Here is a 16,212-nt window from a genome sequence, read left to right as displayed (position 1 = left end):
CATCAATTAATAGTCATCTTAAGGAAACTTAAGTTATTTGGTTAGAGTAGAAGAGAAAGTCAAACACAAATAGACGGAGTCGACATTGAAAGGGTGAAAGAAATCACATTTTGGGGTGTAAAATGAACTAGAAATGACATGGTAAGGAATATAAAACACCAAGTGGCAAGGAATATTTCCATAATGAACCGATTGTAGCTGAGATAGGCGCCAGCGCCCCCCCGACCCCGAAAGGGAATAAGCGGTAGAAAATTGATGGACAAAGCAAAATCTTGATTCTCTACTGCTTGCTAGTGTTACCATATCTGAGGTATTGTGTAGAAATATGGGGAAATAACTACAAAAGTACAGATCATTCACCAACCGTGTTACGAAAAAGGTCAGTTAGAATAATACATCATGTAGGTTGTCGACAACATAAAAACCCTTTAACTCCAAAATACTGAAATTAAATGATTTGGTGCATTTGCAAACAGCTAAAATTAAGTAAAAGCAAACATGCTACCTAAGAATTATTGTTAAAAAAAAAAAGGGGGGGAGATGGTCTTAATTTGTATGCATGTACACCACTGAAGACATTCAACACATTGTGGAATTAGATGACGGAACAGATTATATAAAGATTTCATTGTACTGATATGAGGCTGTTCAAATTACAAGTGTTTACAAAGTACATGGAAGAATATTTAAACATATTTAACTGTGTTGAAAATTAGATATTTATCTCATATGTGAATCGTGACTGTCTTAACTGTTGTATTCATTGGTGTACATTTTGTAACAAAGTATAGGATTAAGTAAACTTTGCTTCTTCCTACTCCTGTTAGATTGTGCATAGAAAAATTAAAATTTGTAATTATACGATATATAGCATATGTTTACATGCTCGAAATACATTTAGACATAACCATGATACAGAGTTTAATTACCTGTGAAAAACAGGTTAAAGGGGCTGCAAAATTCAAGAGGGCACCAACTTTTCATGTTGTAAGCATCTTTTCTTTTAGAATGTAACCTAAGCCCAATTTAACACAGTTTAGTTCAAACATTAGCTTTAAGTGTTGTGGGCTATTAATAGGAATTTGGCAATGTTGGCTATCAGTCATCCATTCATCCGTTTTCTACAGCTTGTCCCTTTCGGAGTTGCAGGGGGTGCTGGAGCCTATCTCAGCTGCAATTGGGCAATGTTGACTTAACTAAAAGTATATTCTATCATAACATGCTAGTCACTCACTGTGTGTACGCAACAGCCCTGAAAGCAAGACAAACAATTTATATCCAATATAAGTAAATGTGAAACATACTGAACAAAAAAATAAAATACCCACTTTGGGGTTTTCTTTGGTTTGACAAGTTGTAAATTACTTCTTTAAAAGGTTTTGGTCTGCAAATCCATAATCGTTTTAGTAATGCTTCATGCAACATCATTGCTATGCGATAAACACTCATGATTGTTACCGGAGCTCTAAAAACTCCAAAAATACTCCATCTTTAAAATATTCCAGGAATGACACCTGTAACAAATAAATCCTTTATCGTGATTGCTTTTTAACGAACACAGTGGAATTTAAAAGTTGACGGGTCTATTAGTTCATTGGAAGATATACTTCCAAAAAGCACATTTAAAATTTAAAAAAGGATCCACTTTATCTTCAGATCTTATGTTACAGATCTGTCTGGATACTTTTACAAATTGCACCTCCTGCTGGTAAAATTTCAATTAGGTTAAAACCATCAAGTGGACTCAACAGCAGCCAACAGACTTTTTGAGTGTCATAAAATCATAGGTTTTTGTATTCAATAAAAATAGGTTTTTGTATTCAATAAAAATAATCTATCCTTATGACTTACATAGTTCTGAGTCATGATTATGAAGAAAAAACACATCACATAACATCAGTAAAAGTTTATTCCCTCTAACAGTTCTGGAAGGAAAAGAGCAGGCAATAACAAATATTGCACTAACGATACAATGACAAAACTGATCTGTATTAAAAAAAACATGCACATTAGGTATAAACAAACTAGAATACGTAAAAATAAAAATGGAAGGTGAAACTGCAGAGGATTCTTGGAGAGCAGTTAAAATAACCATCACATATGGAATCATAAATTAAAAATTTGCATCTTAAAATTCCATATGGTACGGCACGAAAAGGTCAAGAACTTCAATAAGGTCTCTCCCTGCGCTCCTGGCGATGATCCCTAAAAACAAACACCCAAAAAACATGTCAGCAATTGGTGGCAAATTAATAGAAAATGTCAACCTCTGTGCACATCTGGCTTACCTCATATCCATCTTGCCACCTGGTGGGCCCATCCCCCTTCCTCTGCCACCCATGGGTGGTCCTCCACGGCCAGAACCACGGAAGCCACCCCTGTCCATGCCACCACGGCCTCTGAATCCACCACGGTCACCTCCCCAGCCTCCACGGAATCCACCAGGGCCTCCAGGTCCACCACGGTCCATGCCTCTGCCCCCACGCATTCCCATTCCACCTCTGCCTCGGTCACCGCCAGGAGGAAAAGAAGGAGGAGGACCACCACCACCCATTCCGTCAGGTTTGGGAGCTTTGCACTGGTTGCACTCCATCCTCCAGGCAAAGTTCTGGTTGCCACAGCCCCTGGAGACATATCCACCCCAAATTACTTAAATGCTCTTTAAAACAAGAAAAAACTATTTATAAAAAAATAAAATAATACATACGGATTAGGACATTCCCAGTCCCCAGCTCTCTGCTGCAAGTTGCCTCCTGTAGGCCCACCTCTGCCCATACCACGTGGCCCACCTCGGGGCATGAACCCACCACGGTCTCCTCCGCGGCCCATCATACCTAATGGGGGTTTCATACCATTAGAAATAAAGACAGAGCTAAAGTTGCTCTGCAGAGAAAAGTAGTTATTAACCTTGTCTATAACGACCATCTGCTTAACACAGCCAGTGGCTGCTAATATCAGTATTTTCTGCAATGACAACTAATTTATATCCAGGTATTTGCTTTGTCCTTAAAAAATAAACATGCTGTGATATTATTTTGTGATTTCTTACATAATGTTAAAGTCTGGTACTTTAATAGACAACAGCAATTGACGTTAGTGCTCGCTCACGATTTGCATTAACCTACTCAGAAATCTATGCTTCCCATTGAGCAACTCTATCCTGTAGCCATGCCCCATCGGGTAACATAGTTCCTAGTGTTGTGACCTCTCTTTAAATCATCCATCTTATTCTGCTTATCCAAGGTCGGGCCGCGGGGGCAGCAGCCTAAGCAGGGAAGCCCAGGCTTCCCTCTCCCCAACCACTTTGTCTAGCTCTTCCCGGGGATCCAGAGGCTTTACCAGGCCAGCCGGGAGACAGTCTTCCCAACTTGTCCTGGGTCTTCCCCGTGGCCTCCTACCGTTTGGACGTGCCCTAAACATCTCCCTCGGGAGGCGTTCGGTTGGCATCCTGTCCAGATGCCCGAACCACCTCATCTGGCTCCTCTCGATGTGGAGGAGCAGCGGCTTTACTTTAGATCCTCCCGGATGACGGAGCTTCTCACCCTATCTCTAAAGGGAGAGCCCCGCCACGCGGCGGAGGAAACTCATTTTGCCCGCTTGTACCCGTAATCTTGTCCTTTCAGTCATGACCCAAAGCTCATGACCATAGGTGAGGATGGGAACTAGATCAACCAGTAAATTGAGAGCTTTGCCTTCCGGCTCAGCTCCTTCACCACAACGGATCGGTACAACATCCGCATCACTGAAGACGCCGCACCGATCCGCCTGTCGATATCACGATCCACTCTTTCCCCACTCGTGAACAAGACTCCTAGGTACTTGAACTCCTCCACTTGGGGCAGGGTCTCCTCACCAACCCAAAGATGGCACTCCACCCTTTTCCGGGCGAGAACCATGGACTCGGACTTGGAGGTGCTGATTCTCATTCCGGTCGCTTCACACTCTGCTGCGAACCGATCCAGTGAGAGCTGAATATCCCGTCCAGATGAAGCCATCATGATCACATCATCTGCAAAAAGCAGAGACCTAATCCTGCGGCCACCAACCGGAACCCCTCAACGCCTTGACTGCGCCTAGAAATTCTGTCCATAAAAGTTATGAACAGATTCTGTGACAAGGGGCAGCCTTGGCGGAGTCCAACCCTCACTGGAAACGTGTCCGACTTACTGCCAGCAATGCGGACCAAGCTCTGACACTCAACGTACAGGGAGCGGACCGCCACAATAAGACAGTCCGATACCCCGTACTCTGAGCACTCCACACAGGACTTCCTGAGGGACAGGGTTGAATGCCTTCTCCAAGCCCACAAAGCACATGTAGACTGGTTGGGCAAACTCCCATGCACCCTCAAAATCCCTGCCGAGGGTATAGAGCTGGTCCACAGTTCCACGACCAGGACGAAAACCACACTGTTCCTCCTGAATCCGAAGTTCGACTATCCGGCGTACACTCCTCTCCAGTACACCTGAATAAACCTTAACGGGAAGGCTGAGGAGTGTGAACACACCATCCAGTCCCCCTTCTTAAAGAGAGGGACCACCACCCCGGTCTGCCAATCCAGAGGTACCGCCCCCGATGTCCACGGGACACTGCAGAGTCTTGTCAACCAAGACAGCCCCACAGCATCAAGAGCCTTAAGGAACTCCAGGCAGGTTTCATCCACCCCTGGGGCCTTGCCACCGAGGAGCTTTTTAACTACCTCGGCCCCAGAAATAGGAGAGCCCACCACAGGTTCTCCAGACACTGCTTCCTCATAGGAAAACGTGTTGGTGGGATTGAGGAAGTCTTAGAAGTATTTTTTTCCACCTATCCACAACATCCGCAGTTGAGGTCAGCAGATCGCCACAGTGTACTGCTTCCCCTTCCTGAGACGGCGGATGGTGGTCCAGAATCGCTTCGAAGCCGTCCGGAAGTCATTTTCCATGGTTTCCCCGAACTCGTCCCTTGGCCGAATTTTTGCCTCGACGACCGCTAAAGCTGCACACCGCTTGGCCCGTCGGTACCTGTCCGCTGCCTCCAGAGTCCTATGAGCCAAAAGAACCCGATAGGACTCCTTCTTCAACCTGACGGCATTCCTCACCGCTGGTGTCCATCAACAGGTTGTAGGATTACCGCCCGACAGGCACCAACTACCTTACGGCCAAAGCTCCAATCGGCCGCCTCGACAATAGAGGTGCGGAACATGGTCCACTCGGACTCAATGTCCAGCACCTCCCCCGTGACATGTTGAAAGTTCTTCCGGAGGAGAGAATTGAAACTCTCTGACAGGAGACTCTGCCAGACATTCCCAGCAGACCCTCACAATGCGTTTGGAACTGCCGGGGCTGTCCGGCAGCCTCCCCCACCATCGCAGCAAATTCACCACCAAGTGGTGTTTGGTAGAAAGCTCCGCCCCTCTCTTCACCAGAGTGTCCAAAACATGAGGCCGCAAATCCAATGACAACTACAATGTCGATCATGGAACTGCAGCCTAGGGTGTCCTGATGGCAAGTGCACATATGGACACCCTTATGTTTGAACAGGGTGTTTGTTATGGACAAACTGACGAGCACAAAAGTCTAATAACAAAACACCATTCGGGTTCAGGTCCGGGCGGCCATTATTCCCAATCACGCCTCTCCAGGTTTCACCGTCGCTGCCAACATGAGCGTTGAAGTTCCCCTGCAGAACAAGGTAATCACCCGAGGGAGCACTATCCAGTACTCCCTCGAGTGTACCCAAAAAGGGTGGGTACTCTGAACTGTTCTTTGGTGCGTAAGCACAAACAACAGTCAGGACCCGCCCCCCCACCGGAAGGTGGAGGGAGGCTACGCTTTCGTCCACTGGGTTGAACTCCAACGTGCAAGTTTTGAGCCGGGGGGGCAACAAGAATTGCCACCCCAGCCCGTCGCCTTTCACTGCCGGCAACGCCAGAGTGGAAGAGAGTCCAGCCCAGCTCGAGAGAGGTGGTTCCAGAGCCCTTGCTGTGCGTCTGACTACATCCAGCCGGAATTTCTCTACTGAGCACTAGCTCAGGCACCTTCTGATAGCTAATAAGCAAGCTTATTTCGGTTCTCCTGACAACGCCCCGTTCTGCAACTCAGTGCAGCGTTTAGGCAAAAAGAACAGCATGGACCTTCAGCTAAAGATTTAAAATTTAATTTGAAAAAAACGCAGAACTGATATTTTGAGGCGAAAATTAATGTTTAAAATGCAGATTTCTGTTTTTAGCGACCATTCACATGCCTAATGGCTAAATGTGCTCATGAGTACTTACTTATACTGAAATCTATACACCAGTTTTCAATTAAAAATCAACAAACTATACTTTCTTAGGCAGAACAAAACATTAAATATTGTTCTGGTCTCTTGTGTTTATGTTAGCGCACAAGCTTGCTTCTCCACTAAATGTCTAGTCTAGTCTATCGAAGCGCAGCAAACAATCACTTTTACATTAAGTGGTAATAGTAACCTTTTGAATAGATAGATAGGTAGTACTTTATTGATTCCTTCAGGAAAATTAAAATTCCAGGAGCAGTGTACAGAGTTGAGATCAATTTAAAGAAAAAAGTAAAAAGTAAATAATGGGGGTTTAAAAGGAAACAAAATAGAGAAATATTACAAAAATAATAACAATGGGAATAACAATATAACATTAAAAATAAGAATATAACAAGACAAAGTAGGCCGTAGTGACCATGTTATGAAAACGTATTGCACTGTTAATGTTTTGCATCCCCTGTCATCCTAATACCCCCCGTCCCCCGTCCCAGAGAGGAGTTGTACAGTCTAATGAAGTTTTACTGTCAGTTAATATAGGTAATTGTTACATCCATAGCGGGATATTTGTATGCAATAGTGCCTCCAGAGTAATGACTGCTGTACTTTAAGTGACCTTGCACCACTTTACAGATAATCTCACAATTCTAAGCAGGACGCGGGGGAATCGATAAAGCAATATATTTTAGGTATCGATCGATCTATTTTATTGCAGCCATCGTGGGCACTTTTTCGGTTTTCTTTAAATGGTTGATGTAGACAGGCTTGACTATATGCAAACTATGTATGAGTAGAACCAAAGGCTTACCTCCTCGGCCCATCATGCCATCTCGCATGGGCATGCCTCCTCTCATTCCACCAATTTGAGGTTTACGACGTGCCATAGACACCTTGAGCCTGCGGCCCTGGAACTCCTTCCCTAAATTTTTCACAAGCCTTACAGTAAGAATCTTCCTTTTAACGTCAAAAAAAAAAAAAAAAGGCCATCCGTGTTTACCATCAAAGTGTTCCACAGCAGCTTTGGCACAGGCTGGTTCCTCATACGAGAGGGTGGCATCTCCCTTGGGCTTTCCTGAGTCCTTGTCCGTGTAGATGTTTATGGCAGGCTGGCCAAGCCTGCGATTGAACTGAAGAAATATTGAGCAGTTAACCTCTGACCTTTTCTTTGAGACAGTCTTATAAAGTTAAGCCAGTTATCCTACTCTAATTGAGCCACTGTGTTTGAAGAATTCAGCCATTTCCTCAATGTTAGCCTTCTCAGTCAAGCCAGTGATGTAGATAGCACAGTTCTCTGATTCATCTTGCTCTTCAGTGCGTCCTAAGAAACGGTCACCAAAGCATTAACAGAAAGGTAAATCACAATGACCGGGTAGCGGTGGGTTAAAATAAGGTCTGCTTACCATCACGCTCATCTCCGTGTGCTGCATTCCAGTGAATGGGAAGGTGGCAGAAAGAAACAGAGGGAAAAAAGTAAGTGTGTGCCAATTAAGTACAGTGTAGAAACACCTGTAAAAGGCTACAATACAGCTCAAACTTCCTTAAACACTGTGGGCCATTTAACCATTGTAAAAGAACACAGAATCCCAAAAGCAATATTGTAGATAAAATACCTATAGCCCAAAATGCAATAATTTTGTGTTTCTGTAAAGCCTCTTAGACCAATTCATAAACGGCAAAAACCCAGATAAATACCCTTTTTTTAAAAAACATTTTTAAACAAAAAAAAAGACAACAGAGTCTCAAGTCGCAATTTGTCATTATTTTGGGAAAACAGGTCATCAAACCACAAACTGTGATTGAATTATACCAAGAACCTCAGTGAAATGTTTTCAGGCACTGGACAAATTGTCCTTAAATTCAGGTGTGCTCAACATTCGCGGTTTCATACCATAATATTAAAATACATTCTGGAATAAAACTTGAGTTTTTTAAAAAGGCATGAAAGAACTAACCAGTGTAATTCTCGTAAACTTACCACCAGGCTTACTGAAGCCACCTCTGTCTCCAGCGCTGCTATGGGGGAATAAATGGAGATATGAAGGCCTTTTCCCTTTTACGGCCACTTCCATGGCTCGAGCAAAGTGGCTTGATTGAGGGAGTCAAAAAACATTCTAACGTGCCCAACATCAAGTAAATGCCCCCCAAGATTATACAAAGTAATTGAGGGTAAATTGTATTAACTACTAGTAGTTTGTTAGCTCATTACAGCTTTAGTAGTTTTAACAGTTGTGTAGATGCTTGAAAAGAATGTGACAAAAAAGACTTGTAAATAAAATGATTTCAGATGCATTGATGAAAAACTTTACTTTTAACATAAGGCTCTAGTTAAATACAAAACATCCTCAAAAGAAAACATGACAATGCATCTGAAATTTCACATTAATCGTTAATTCAATCAACATAAAAAAAAAGTTTTTTTTTTTTTTTTACAAAAAACAAAAACATGAAAAGGTTGATTTAAAAACACTTGTGTAAAAAAACCCATCATGCTCAGAAACACCACCATCCTCAGTTGTTGGCAAAAAGGCAGACCAGAAATCTGTTTAAGATCCCTCTTGAAGCTTAAGTTGGCGTCTCTGCACTGAGTACAGATACTTTCTAGAGAAAAGATGGTTTTAAATGGCTCTGTTACCTGTACGGTATAAATGTGACAAAGCATGTTAAAAAGTGTTCAAATGTGATCAAACAGTTGAATTTCAAAGCCACAAAAAGACAGTTAACACATTTCAAAAATGACATTGTGAAGATCCCACCTCCCCACATTACACCTGTGCAGTGCTATAAATTGTTTTGTCTGACTTGAAATATTAAGATCTACATATTTGTATTATTTTTTTCAGTTGTTAATGGACATCTAAAATAATGTCTAAAGTCTGCCTTTACAAATGACACTGGGAAAACAAAATTTTCATTTAAATTTAAAAGGATCAGTTAACTTTACCAATTTCCTGGCATTTTAGCCTTATTGTTGGCATCCGTTTTACAGACTTCTGTATAACTATTTTTGTCTCTCAAGAAAGCATTTCCGTTTGTGTACCATTCTCAACAAAAAAGGGAGAAGGAGATGCAACTACTTGAATGAGTTTCAAAATAATTAATGCCACATCACCAAGCACCACAAGATGCTCCCACATTCAGAATTTGACCCAGGGTTTCCACTCTTTACTTGAAATTTTTTTCCATAACATTTACACCCGCTATAAAGACCAGTTATCACGTCATACATTTTTGTATGTTGTCAGTAAGTCCTTAGCGTGAAGTCGCTAAATCTAGTAACACTCAATTGGAATCACAGGGGTTGCAAAACCTGGTACCATTATCAGGGGGTTCTGCACTGGCTAGAAGCAGAGAAATGCTGTGCCTAAATGTTGCCCAAAGTATGTAAAAAGGTGACAACATGCATACGCAGAACTTATAACCATTGTGCATTCGCTCACAAGGCAGGGGAAGATTAAGAGGATAGTGGGTTCCAGGACATTTGTTTGACCCTTGGTTCTTATTTTCCATCACTGGAATATTTGTCATTTTCCAGTACGCATGGTAACCTTGCCCACCGTGTTCATTCAGGGATCCCAGTGAATTAAAAAAACAAAACATTGAGGAATTCAAAAATATCAACTGGGGAATAAAAAGTGGCCCTTTTAAATTGGAGATTTGACCATTTTAAGATACTTTCAAAAGGCATTTCCTCCAGAGAAACTCCGTACAAATGCAATTTAAATTTTAAAACTCAAATATTTTGTTGAATTATTGAGTCGCTTGGATAAAGTAAGTCATGAGACAAATTCCCTGTTTGTCTTGAATACTCGCACAACAAGCTCAATGTTCATCTTTTTACTGTCCACTCTCCCCAAGTTTCACCCCAGAACATGACAATTGCCCATCCTTGACCCGGAAGTGTCGCCCCACAGTCAAAGCCATTGGCCAAACGGCCAAACGGCCAAAGCCAGCCGCTACACCACAAAAGCAACCTGACTTTGTCAATACGCATTGTTTTGTCGGTTTTATGCAGACGTTGGAAAAGATTACCACATTGGCTATAGAAAAATTGCGGAATTCTGCTGAACAGAGCGCGCACCTGGGATCCCTGTTTATTTAAAGAAACACCACAATTTCAAAAGATGCATGAGAAACAACCCTGTGCAACCTGTACCAAAAATGTGAGGTGCATTTGGATTTCAAGTCTTTATGGCTTGTTTGAGAAAATTCGATTGCGATGTACCACACAAGAGTTACTAGATTTCTATCAAATAAGTCAGTTGACAAATCAAAATCTTAAATCGCTCCAACCCATCTTTGTAATAAATTTCCGCCTTGAGCAGAGTTAACTCTTCCTTTTTTGCCTGTTTTGAGCATTAATTGAATTACCTCATGACCAGATATGTTGGGAAAACAACCACACACCAGATAAAGAATGGTTTACACTAATGCGGAATGGTTTTTGGCTCCAATGTTTGTAAATGACACCTAATCTGTCCATTATGGTGCATCAATCAATATTCAACAAGGTATGTTTGAAAAACCCAGTCACTTCAACTTTAAGCAATTATACAGAAAGTGAGAAAATACAGTCTGCACAGCTTGCTTAATGCTGCCAATAGATATAGCATATTAACAGTTGATAACTGCTACCTGACTAATATTTTACATGAAACTATCTACATTGTTAAAAAAAGCAGATTTTCAAGTAACAATTTAACAGCATATGTTGCAGCATGTCACAGTAGAAAATGGATGGATGTTGCAAGTATAATTAGAAAACAGTCATTTTTAAATTTCTGAATGTTTTCATTAGCCCCAATGGAGAAATATGTTTATTTTGGGCCTTACATCCTTGCAAACTCTTACAACTGTAAATTACTTCAAGATTTTTTTTTACTTTTGAGTAACATTTTTAAAAATACATATTGTTTATGCATCTTATTTAAAATTTGCTATTTTTACACATTATGTCAACATTTTGAACCAATATATAATTTTAAGTACAGATGCTTCAAAAATGGCAGGCAAAACCAAAGTGATATTGAGAATAGACAATGGAAATAAAAAAATAAAAATAAAAAACAACTTTAGTCCACATCACCCAGCTCTTGTTGAAGGCCTATTCAGTGAAATACTGACACAATCTTTTGGTGCGAAAACTACCACAATATACCAATAACAATATTTGACTTGTGAAAAGTTTCATTTTATGACAAACTTAATGCCCAAAACTAGTCAAATCATTCTGAGAATTGCCTAACGCATTCAAGGTAAACTTGCTCAATCCTATACTATGCACAGGACCCAATAAAATCTAATAAAGAAGTTGTTCACTTACCATCGGACAATTTAGTGGCAGGGCTGAGAGAAACGGGCATTCAAATTATTTTGTCATTAGCTAAGCATTGTATTAGACTTAACTATCATCTAATCGTTCAGTTTAATCATTTACACTTCTAAATTTTGAAGAGTGTCTCAGCCCTGCCCAACATGGACACATCCGTAGAATCAAAAATGCAAAAGTTGTGTCACATACTAAAGAAAAAGACTTACCCCATGCCACGACCCATGCCACCACGCCCACGATGCATCATTCCTCCTCTGTCGAAACCATCACGGCCAGGGCCCCTGCCCTCTCCTCCACTGGAGTACCTTGAAGAGTCTGAGTAACCAGAACCCCCGCCCTGGCCATCCGGTCTATAATTACCTACAAACAAAATAAACTATTACAATTCTAAAATTTTTAAAACAAAAAACAACTTAACCAACAAAGGGATTTCAACATTTGAAGACAGACAAGCACAAAATAATTAGGGAGCAAAGCTTACTGTAATGGTTGGACTGATAACTGGGTGGTCCACCTTGCTGGCCATACTGGCTGGATGGGGGCTGCCCATAGGAACTTGCAGCCTGGGGTGGGTAAGCCGGAGGGGCCTGTTGCTGGGCCTGCTGCTGACCGTAGCTTGACGGCTGGCTGTAGCTTGATGGCTGGGCCTGATAACCAGGTGTCTGCTGGCCATACCCTGCCTGCTGAGAGTAGCTGCTTTGGTTGTAACTAGAAGGCTGGCTGTTCGCACTATAACTGACGGGAGAGAAAAAACGTTGCACTTGTGGTGTTCAGATATTTGCAATTTTTTAAATCAATGGGAACAAACCTTTGTGGTGCAGTCGGAGCTGGTTGTTGACCATAAGCAGGATATGCAGACTGAGCAGCATATCCAGGCTGGGACCCATAAGACTGGGAGGCAGCTGGGGCAGCAGCCGCAGCAGCGGCTACAGCCGCAGCAGCAGCAGGAGTACCATCATAAGCCTGTGCGCCATAGGCCTGGGATGACTGGGTGTAACTATGAGCTGCCGATTGGGCAGCAGTATAACCAGCTGTGGGGAGCGACCAAATGAAAGGAAACAAATTGTCACTGTTTTTGAACATTATTCAAAATCAAAACACTTGGGGATCAAGTGACCAACACTCAAAATGTAACCCAAAATACATTGTTCCACTAACATACCTGGGGCTGGCTGGCCATAAGTGGAACTGTATTGTTGGGGTTGCTGTGGTTGAGTGTAACCAGCAGCGGGAGTTGTCTGTGCATATGTACCGTCAGCAGCAGCAGCCGCGGGTTGAGCATATGATCCATAACTCTGCTGGCCATAACTCTGCTGTTGAAATAAAAGCAGTTTATCTACACTGTACTATATAAGCTGCAATACTTCTAACCACATAAGAACAAACTAATATTTCATAAACTATTTCTGGTCAAACCGTACAATCTTAAACGTAAAACTAATACAGCTATGTCTGTATCATGATGGGTATCAAGAGCAGACATACAATTAAATGAAGTTTTACCTGGGCAGATTGTCCATAAGCTTGTGTGGGCTGGGCAGCATAAGCAGCATACCTGCAAGAGGCAAAGTTTAGGACAAGTCACATATAAGCAAAAAGGCTTGGTGAAAACTGTCCTCATATGCAAACTAAGATGTCATCAGCAAACTCAATTCACAGGAACAGTTATGTATGCACAGCCTACTTAGAAGAGAACACCCAAGTAACTTTGGACTAGAGCATTTCTTGCCACAGTTTCAGGCTATGTCTACACTAAGCCAGATAACCCCTTAAAATAATTATTTAGTCTAAGCCCTGTATCAGCCATTCTAAACCAACGTTAAAGTTCCCCTCCTCTGACAAATTTTTACACGGGTAAGTGTGCAGTGTACTTCGCGAATCTCCGGCTCTTAGCTTAGTATGGACTCAATCATTTACAAACTGAGTTCGGAGAGGAAGTGACGCCAGAAAGACCGCGCGCCCCACACAGGAAGCGACGCCAGAAAAAACACGTCACAACCAGCTTCATAATAAAGCGGTTTCGTAACTTGCAGTGATGGTTTATACTTTTCTTAGCATTTTACTATCTACCATTTCGTCTGTATTAATAAAACATTGTGCAGATTTTTCTTTTACAGTAAGTTGTTTGTTAAACAAATACATTAAAGACCACGGTTAACTGAGTGCGTGCACCAAAAAGTATTTACCTCACTGTCAAAACATGAGGATATTACATAGGGCTGGGCGATATTGGCATTTATTAGCATCGATATTTTTATGTCATATCGCGATATATGATATGTATCTGGATATTTTGCCTTAGCCTTGAATGAAGACCTGATACAAATAATCACAGAAGTATGATGATTCTTTGTGTCTCCATTAAAACATTCTTCTTCATACTGCATTGTTAAATGCTCATTTTAGACTTTCATGCAGAGAGGGAAATCACAAATAAGTCAATTGACCAAAAGAGTATTTATTAGCAATGGCACAAACATTCAAGCATTTTTAGTGTCAAATAAAAATGAGTTGCATAATAGGAAATCAAATAGTATTTGTCCTTCACTCTGTGGTATGTTATTAAGGTTATGAAATTCTCTTCATTCTCTCGCGAGTGACTTTACAAATGATGCTACATATTAGCAGTAAAGCTACTTTTTATAGCAACGCTCCCCCCCTCACACTTGACAAATTACGGTTGTCTGTTTGACATATTCCCACTTGAAGCCGAACCACCGCCAGACGATGGAAACACTGCTTGTTATTAGGAACTAAGTCTTCCTTCATTTGTTACCAGATCCGCACCTTCTTTTTCTCGTACGACTACGTTAGCAGCTAACGTTAGCCATGTCGCTACCTCTCTGCTCTACCAGGGCGTATGTGTGACGTGACAGTATGTGATGTATGTAAGAATGTGCGCCTGCTAGTCTGCGAGAAGGAGAGACAGGAAAGAGCGATGAGAGCCGGAAGTGTACGCCCGCAGCTAAAAGTCCTGCGTGTAAACGTATACTCGAATATTACGATAGTCATTTTCTATATCGCAGAGACAAACCCGCAATATGTCGTAAATATCGCCCAGCCCTACCGAGAAATATATCGTATAACACGATATGGCCTAAAAATATCGTTGTATTAAAAAAAGGCAATATTATGCCAGCCTTACTATGACATCACTTCGTGGACTGTTTACAACACAAACCAATTTAATTTGCAATCAATTTTCATATTCATTTTCACAAAAAAAGGTAAATTTTGACCAATTTGAATTATTTCAATCCAAATTGTGGCAGAGGGGTTAGTGCGTCTGCCTCACAATACGAAGGTCCTGAGTAGTCAAGGTTCAATCCCGGGCTCGGGATCTTTCTATGTGGAGTTCGCATGTCCTCCCCGTGAATACGTGGGTAGTTTGATTGGCAACACAAAATTGCCCAAGTGTGTGAATGTGAGTGTGAATGTTGTCTATCTGTGTTGGCCCTGCGATGAGATGGCGACTTGCCCAGGGTATAAACCGCCTTCCGCCCGATTGTAACTGAGATAGGAACCAGCGCCCCCCGCAGCCCGAAAGAGGGAAAAGCGGTAGGAAATGGATGGATGATACAAATTGAGAACATTTGTTAAATGATTGTTTTGCTTAAAAAAAAAAAAAGTTTCCAGAATAGAACAATGAGCCATCTTTTTGAACAATTTGAAATAAACGGACCATTATGTGATACATGTACGGAGCCATAAAGCCAATCTCTAAAGCCGACCTTCACGACGAATACAGAGTGTCAATACAACACAATATACAGTAATAAATATAGTATGTTTGTTGGACACTTACCCTTGTTGAGCAGTAGACTGGCTGTAAGAGCTGTAATCTGCTGAGGAAAATAAAATAATTGATGAACGACGAGCAATAGCAACACGGCTAATGCTAAAGCTAGCAGCACGCCACGGGCCCGCCTTTAGGTCGCCATTCATTTGCGGGCAAATATATTGTGTGGCTGACCAGGCTTATAATACCAAAAATTCACAAAAATGTAAGTTTGCATGGACACTGGTTCAACTGTTTATGCAACATATAGGACGGACTTATTTGTTGTTCATAAAAATCGGGTGAATCGACGACGGCCATTAATGAGTTACATGAGGCCTCGTGGCTGGCGCCAAATAGCGCAGATTGAAATTCACCTTAATAACGACTACAACCGCCACATTTCCAGTCACAACCTCATTGTATCCCAGTAAAACGCGAATAATTAAAATAACATCTCATACACCTCAGTAAATATAAATAATATCGTCAGAAAGTTCCACTCACCGGGAGCTGTCGCCATTTTGTGTGCCTTGTACGAGACGACTGGGCAAAGCTGGCCGGCGGAGAGACGCCTTTGAGTGCGCAACAAGCAGGAAATATCGCGAGACAACATACTCATGGTTTCAAACAACGAGATCTCTGCTTTGCCCGGGCAACGCCTCCGCAACAGAAAGGGTCCTTCGAAACTCTTTTACCGTAAGTGACGTCACAGTGTACGTGCTCTGGTTAAAAGCACGGCTGTCTTTGTGACTCCAAAACAGAGCTATGGAGAAAATTAACAAAAAAAATAAAAATTGATTTGCAAAGTTTATAAACTTGTAGCTTTAGGAAGCTATTCCATTTG

At 41.8% G+C, this 16,212-nt stretch overlaps 1 protein-coding gene across 5 annotated transcripts; it reads right to left on the bottom strand.

Moving 5' to 3' along the window:
* Positions 1–1,891: 1,891 nt before the first annotated feature.
* On the bottom strand, positions 1,892–15,981 carry ewsr1b (EWS RNA-binding protein 1b). Of its 5 annotated transcripts, none has more exons than XM_061906590.1 (15): positions 15,873–15,981; positions 15,393–15,429; positions 13,091–13,142; positions 12,750–12,900; positions 12,396–12,618; positions 12,069–12,316; positions 11,794–11,947; positions 8,234–8,271; positions 7,659–7,679; positions 7,461–7,576; positions 7,256–7,385; positions 7,067–7,177; positions 2,708–2,834; positions 2,289–2,624; positions 1,892–2,205 (listed from the first exon to the last, which is right to left on the bottom strand). In XM_061906590.1, exons 1-15 carry the CDS (start codon positions 15,979–15,981, stop codon positions 2,169–2,171), a joined length of 1,890 nt encoding a protein of 629 aa, XP_061762574.1. In that variant the 3' UTR covers positions 1,892–2,168. The 5 variants fall into 5 exon arrangements, with proteins under 5 accessions (XP_061762574.1, XP_061762571.1, XP_061762573.1 ...); XM_061906587.1 differs by having other exon boundaries at positions 12,069–12,322; positions 15,873–15,980; XM_061906589.1 differs by having other exon boundaries at positions 15,393–15,432; positions 15,873–15,968.
* Between the last annotated feature and the right edge of the window lie 231 nt (positions 15,982–16,212).

This window comes from Nerophis ophidion, linkage group LG07, assembly GCF_033978795.1.
Source record: "Nerophis ophidion isolate RoL-2023_Sa linkage group LG07, RoL_Noph_v1.0, whole genome shotgun sequence".
In the NCBI taxonomy this organism is placed as follows: domain Eukaryota; kingdom Metazoa; phylum Chordata; class Actinopteri; order Syngnathiformes; family Syngnathidae; genus Nerophis; species Nerophis ophidion.
This window is presented reverse-complemented; position numbering and strand designations above follow the sequence as displayed.

Bases quoted from the DNA above. Each gene is read 5' to 3' on its own strand.
- ewsr1b (XM_061906590.1), bottom strand. From the start codon at position 15,981: ATGTTGTCTCGCGATATTTCCTGCTTGTTGCGCACTCAAAGGCGTCTC. The intron at 15,430-15,872 runs GTGAGTGGAACT...TTTCCTCAGCAG, and splicing joins CAAAATGGCGACAGCTCCCG to ATTACAGCTCTTACAGCCAG. The intron at 12,317-12,395 runs GTTTGTTCCCAT...CGTCAGTTATAG, and splicing joins GCTCCGACTGCACCACAAAG to TGCGAACAGCCAGCCTTCTA.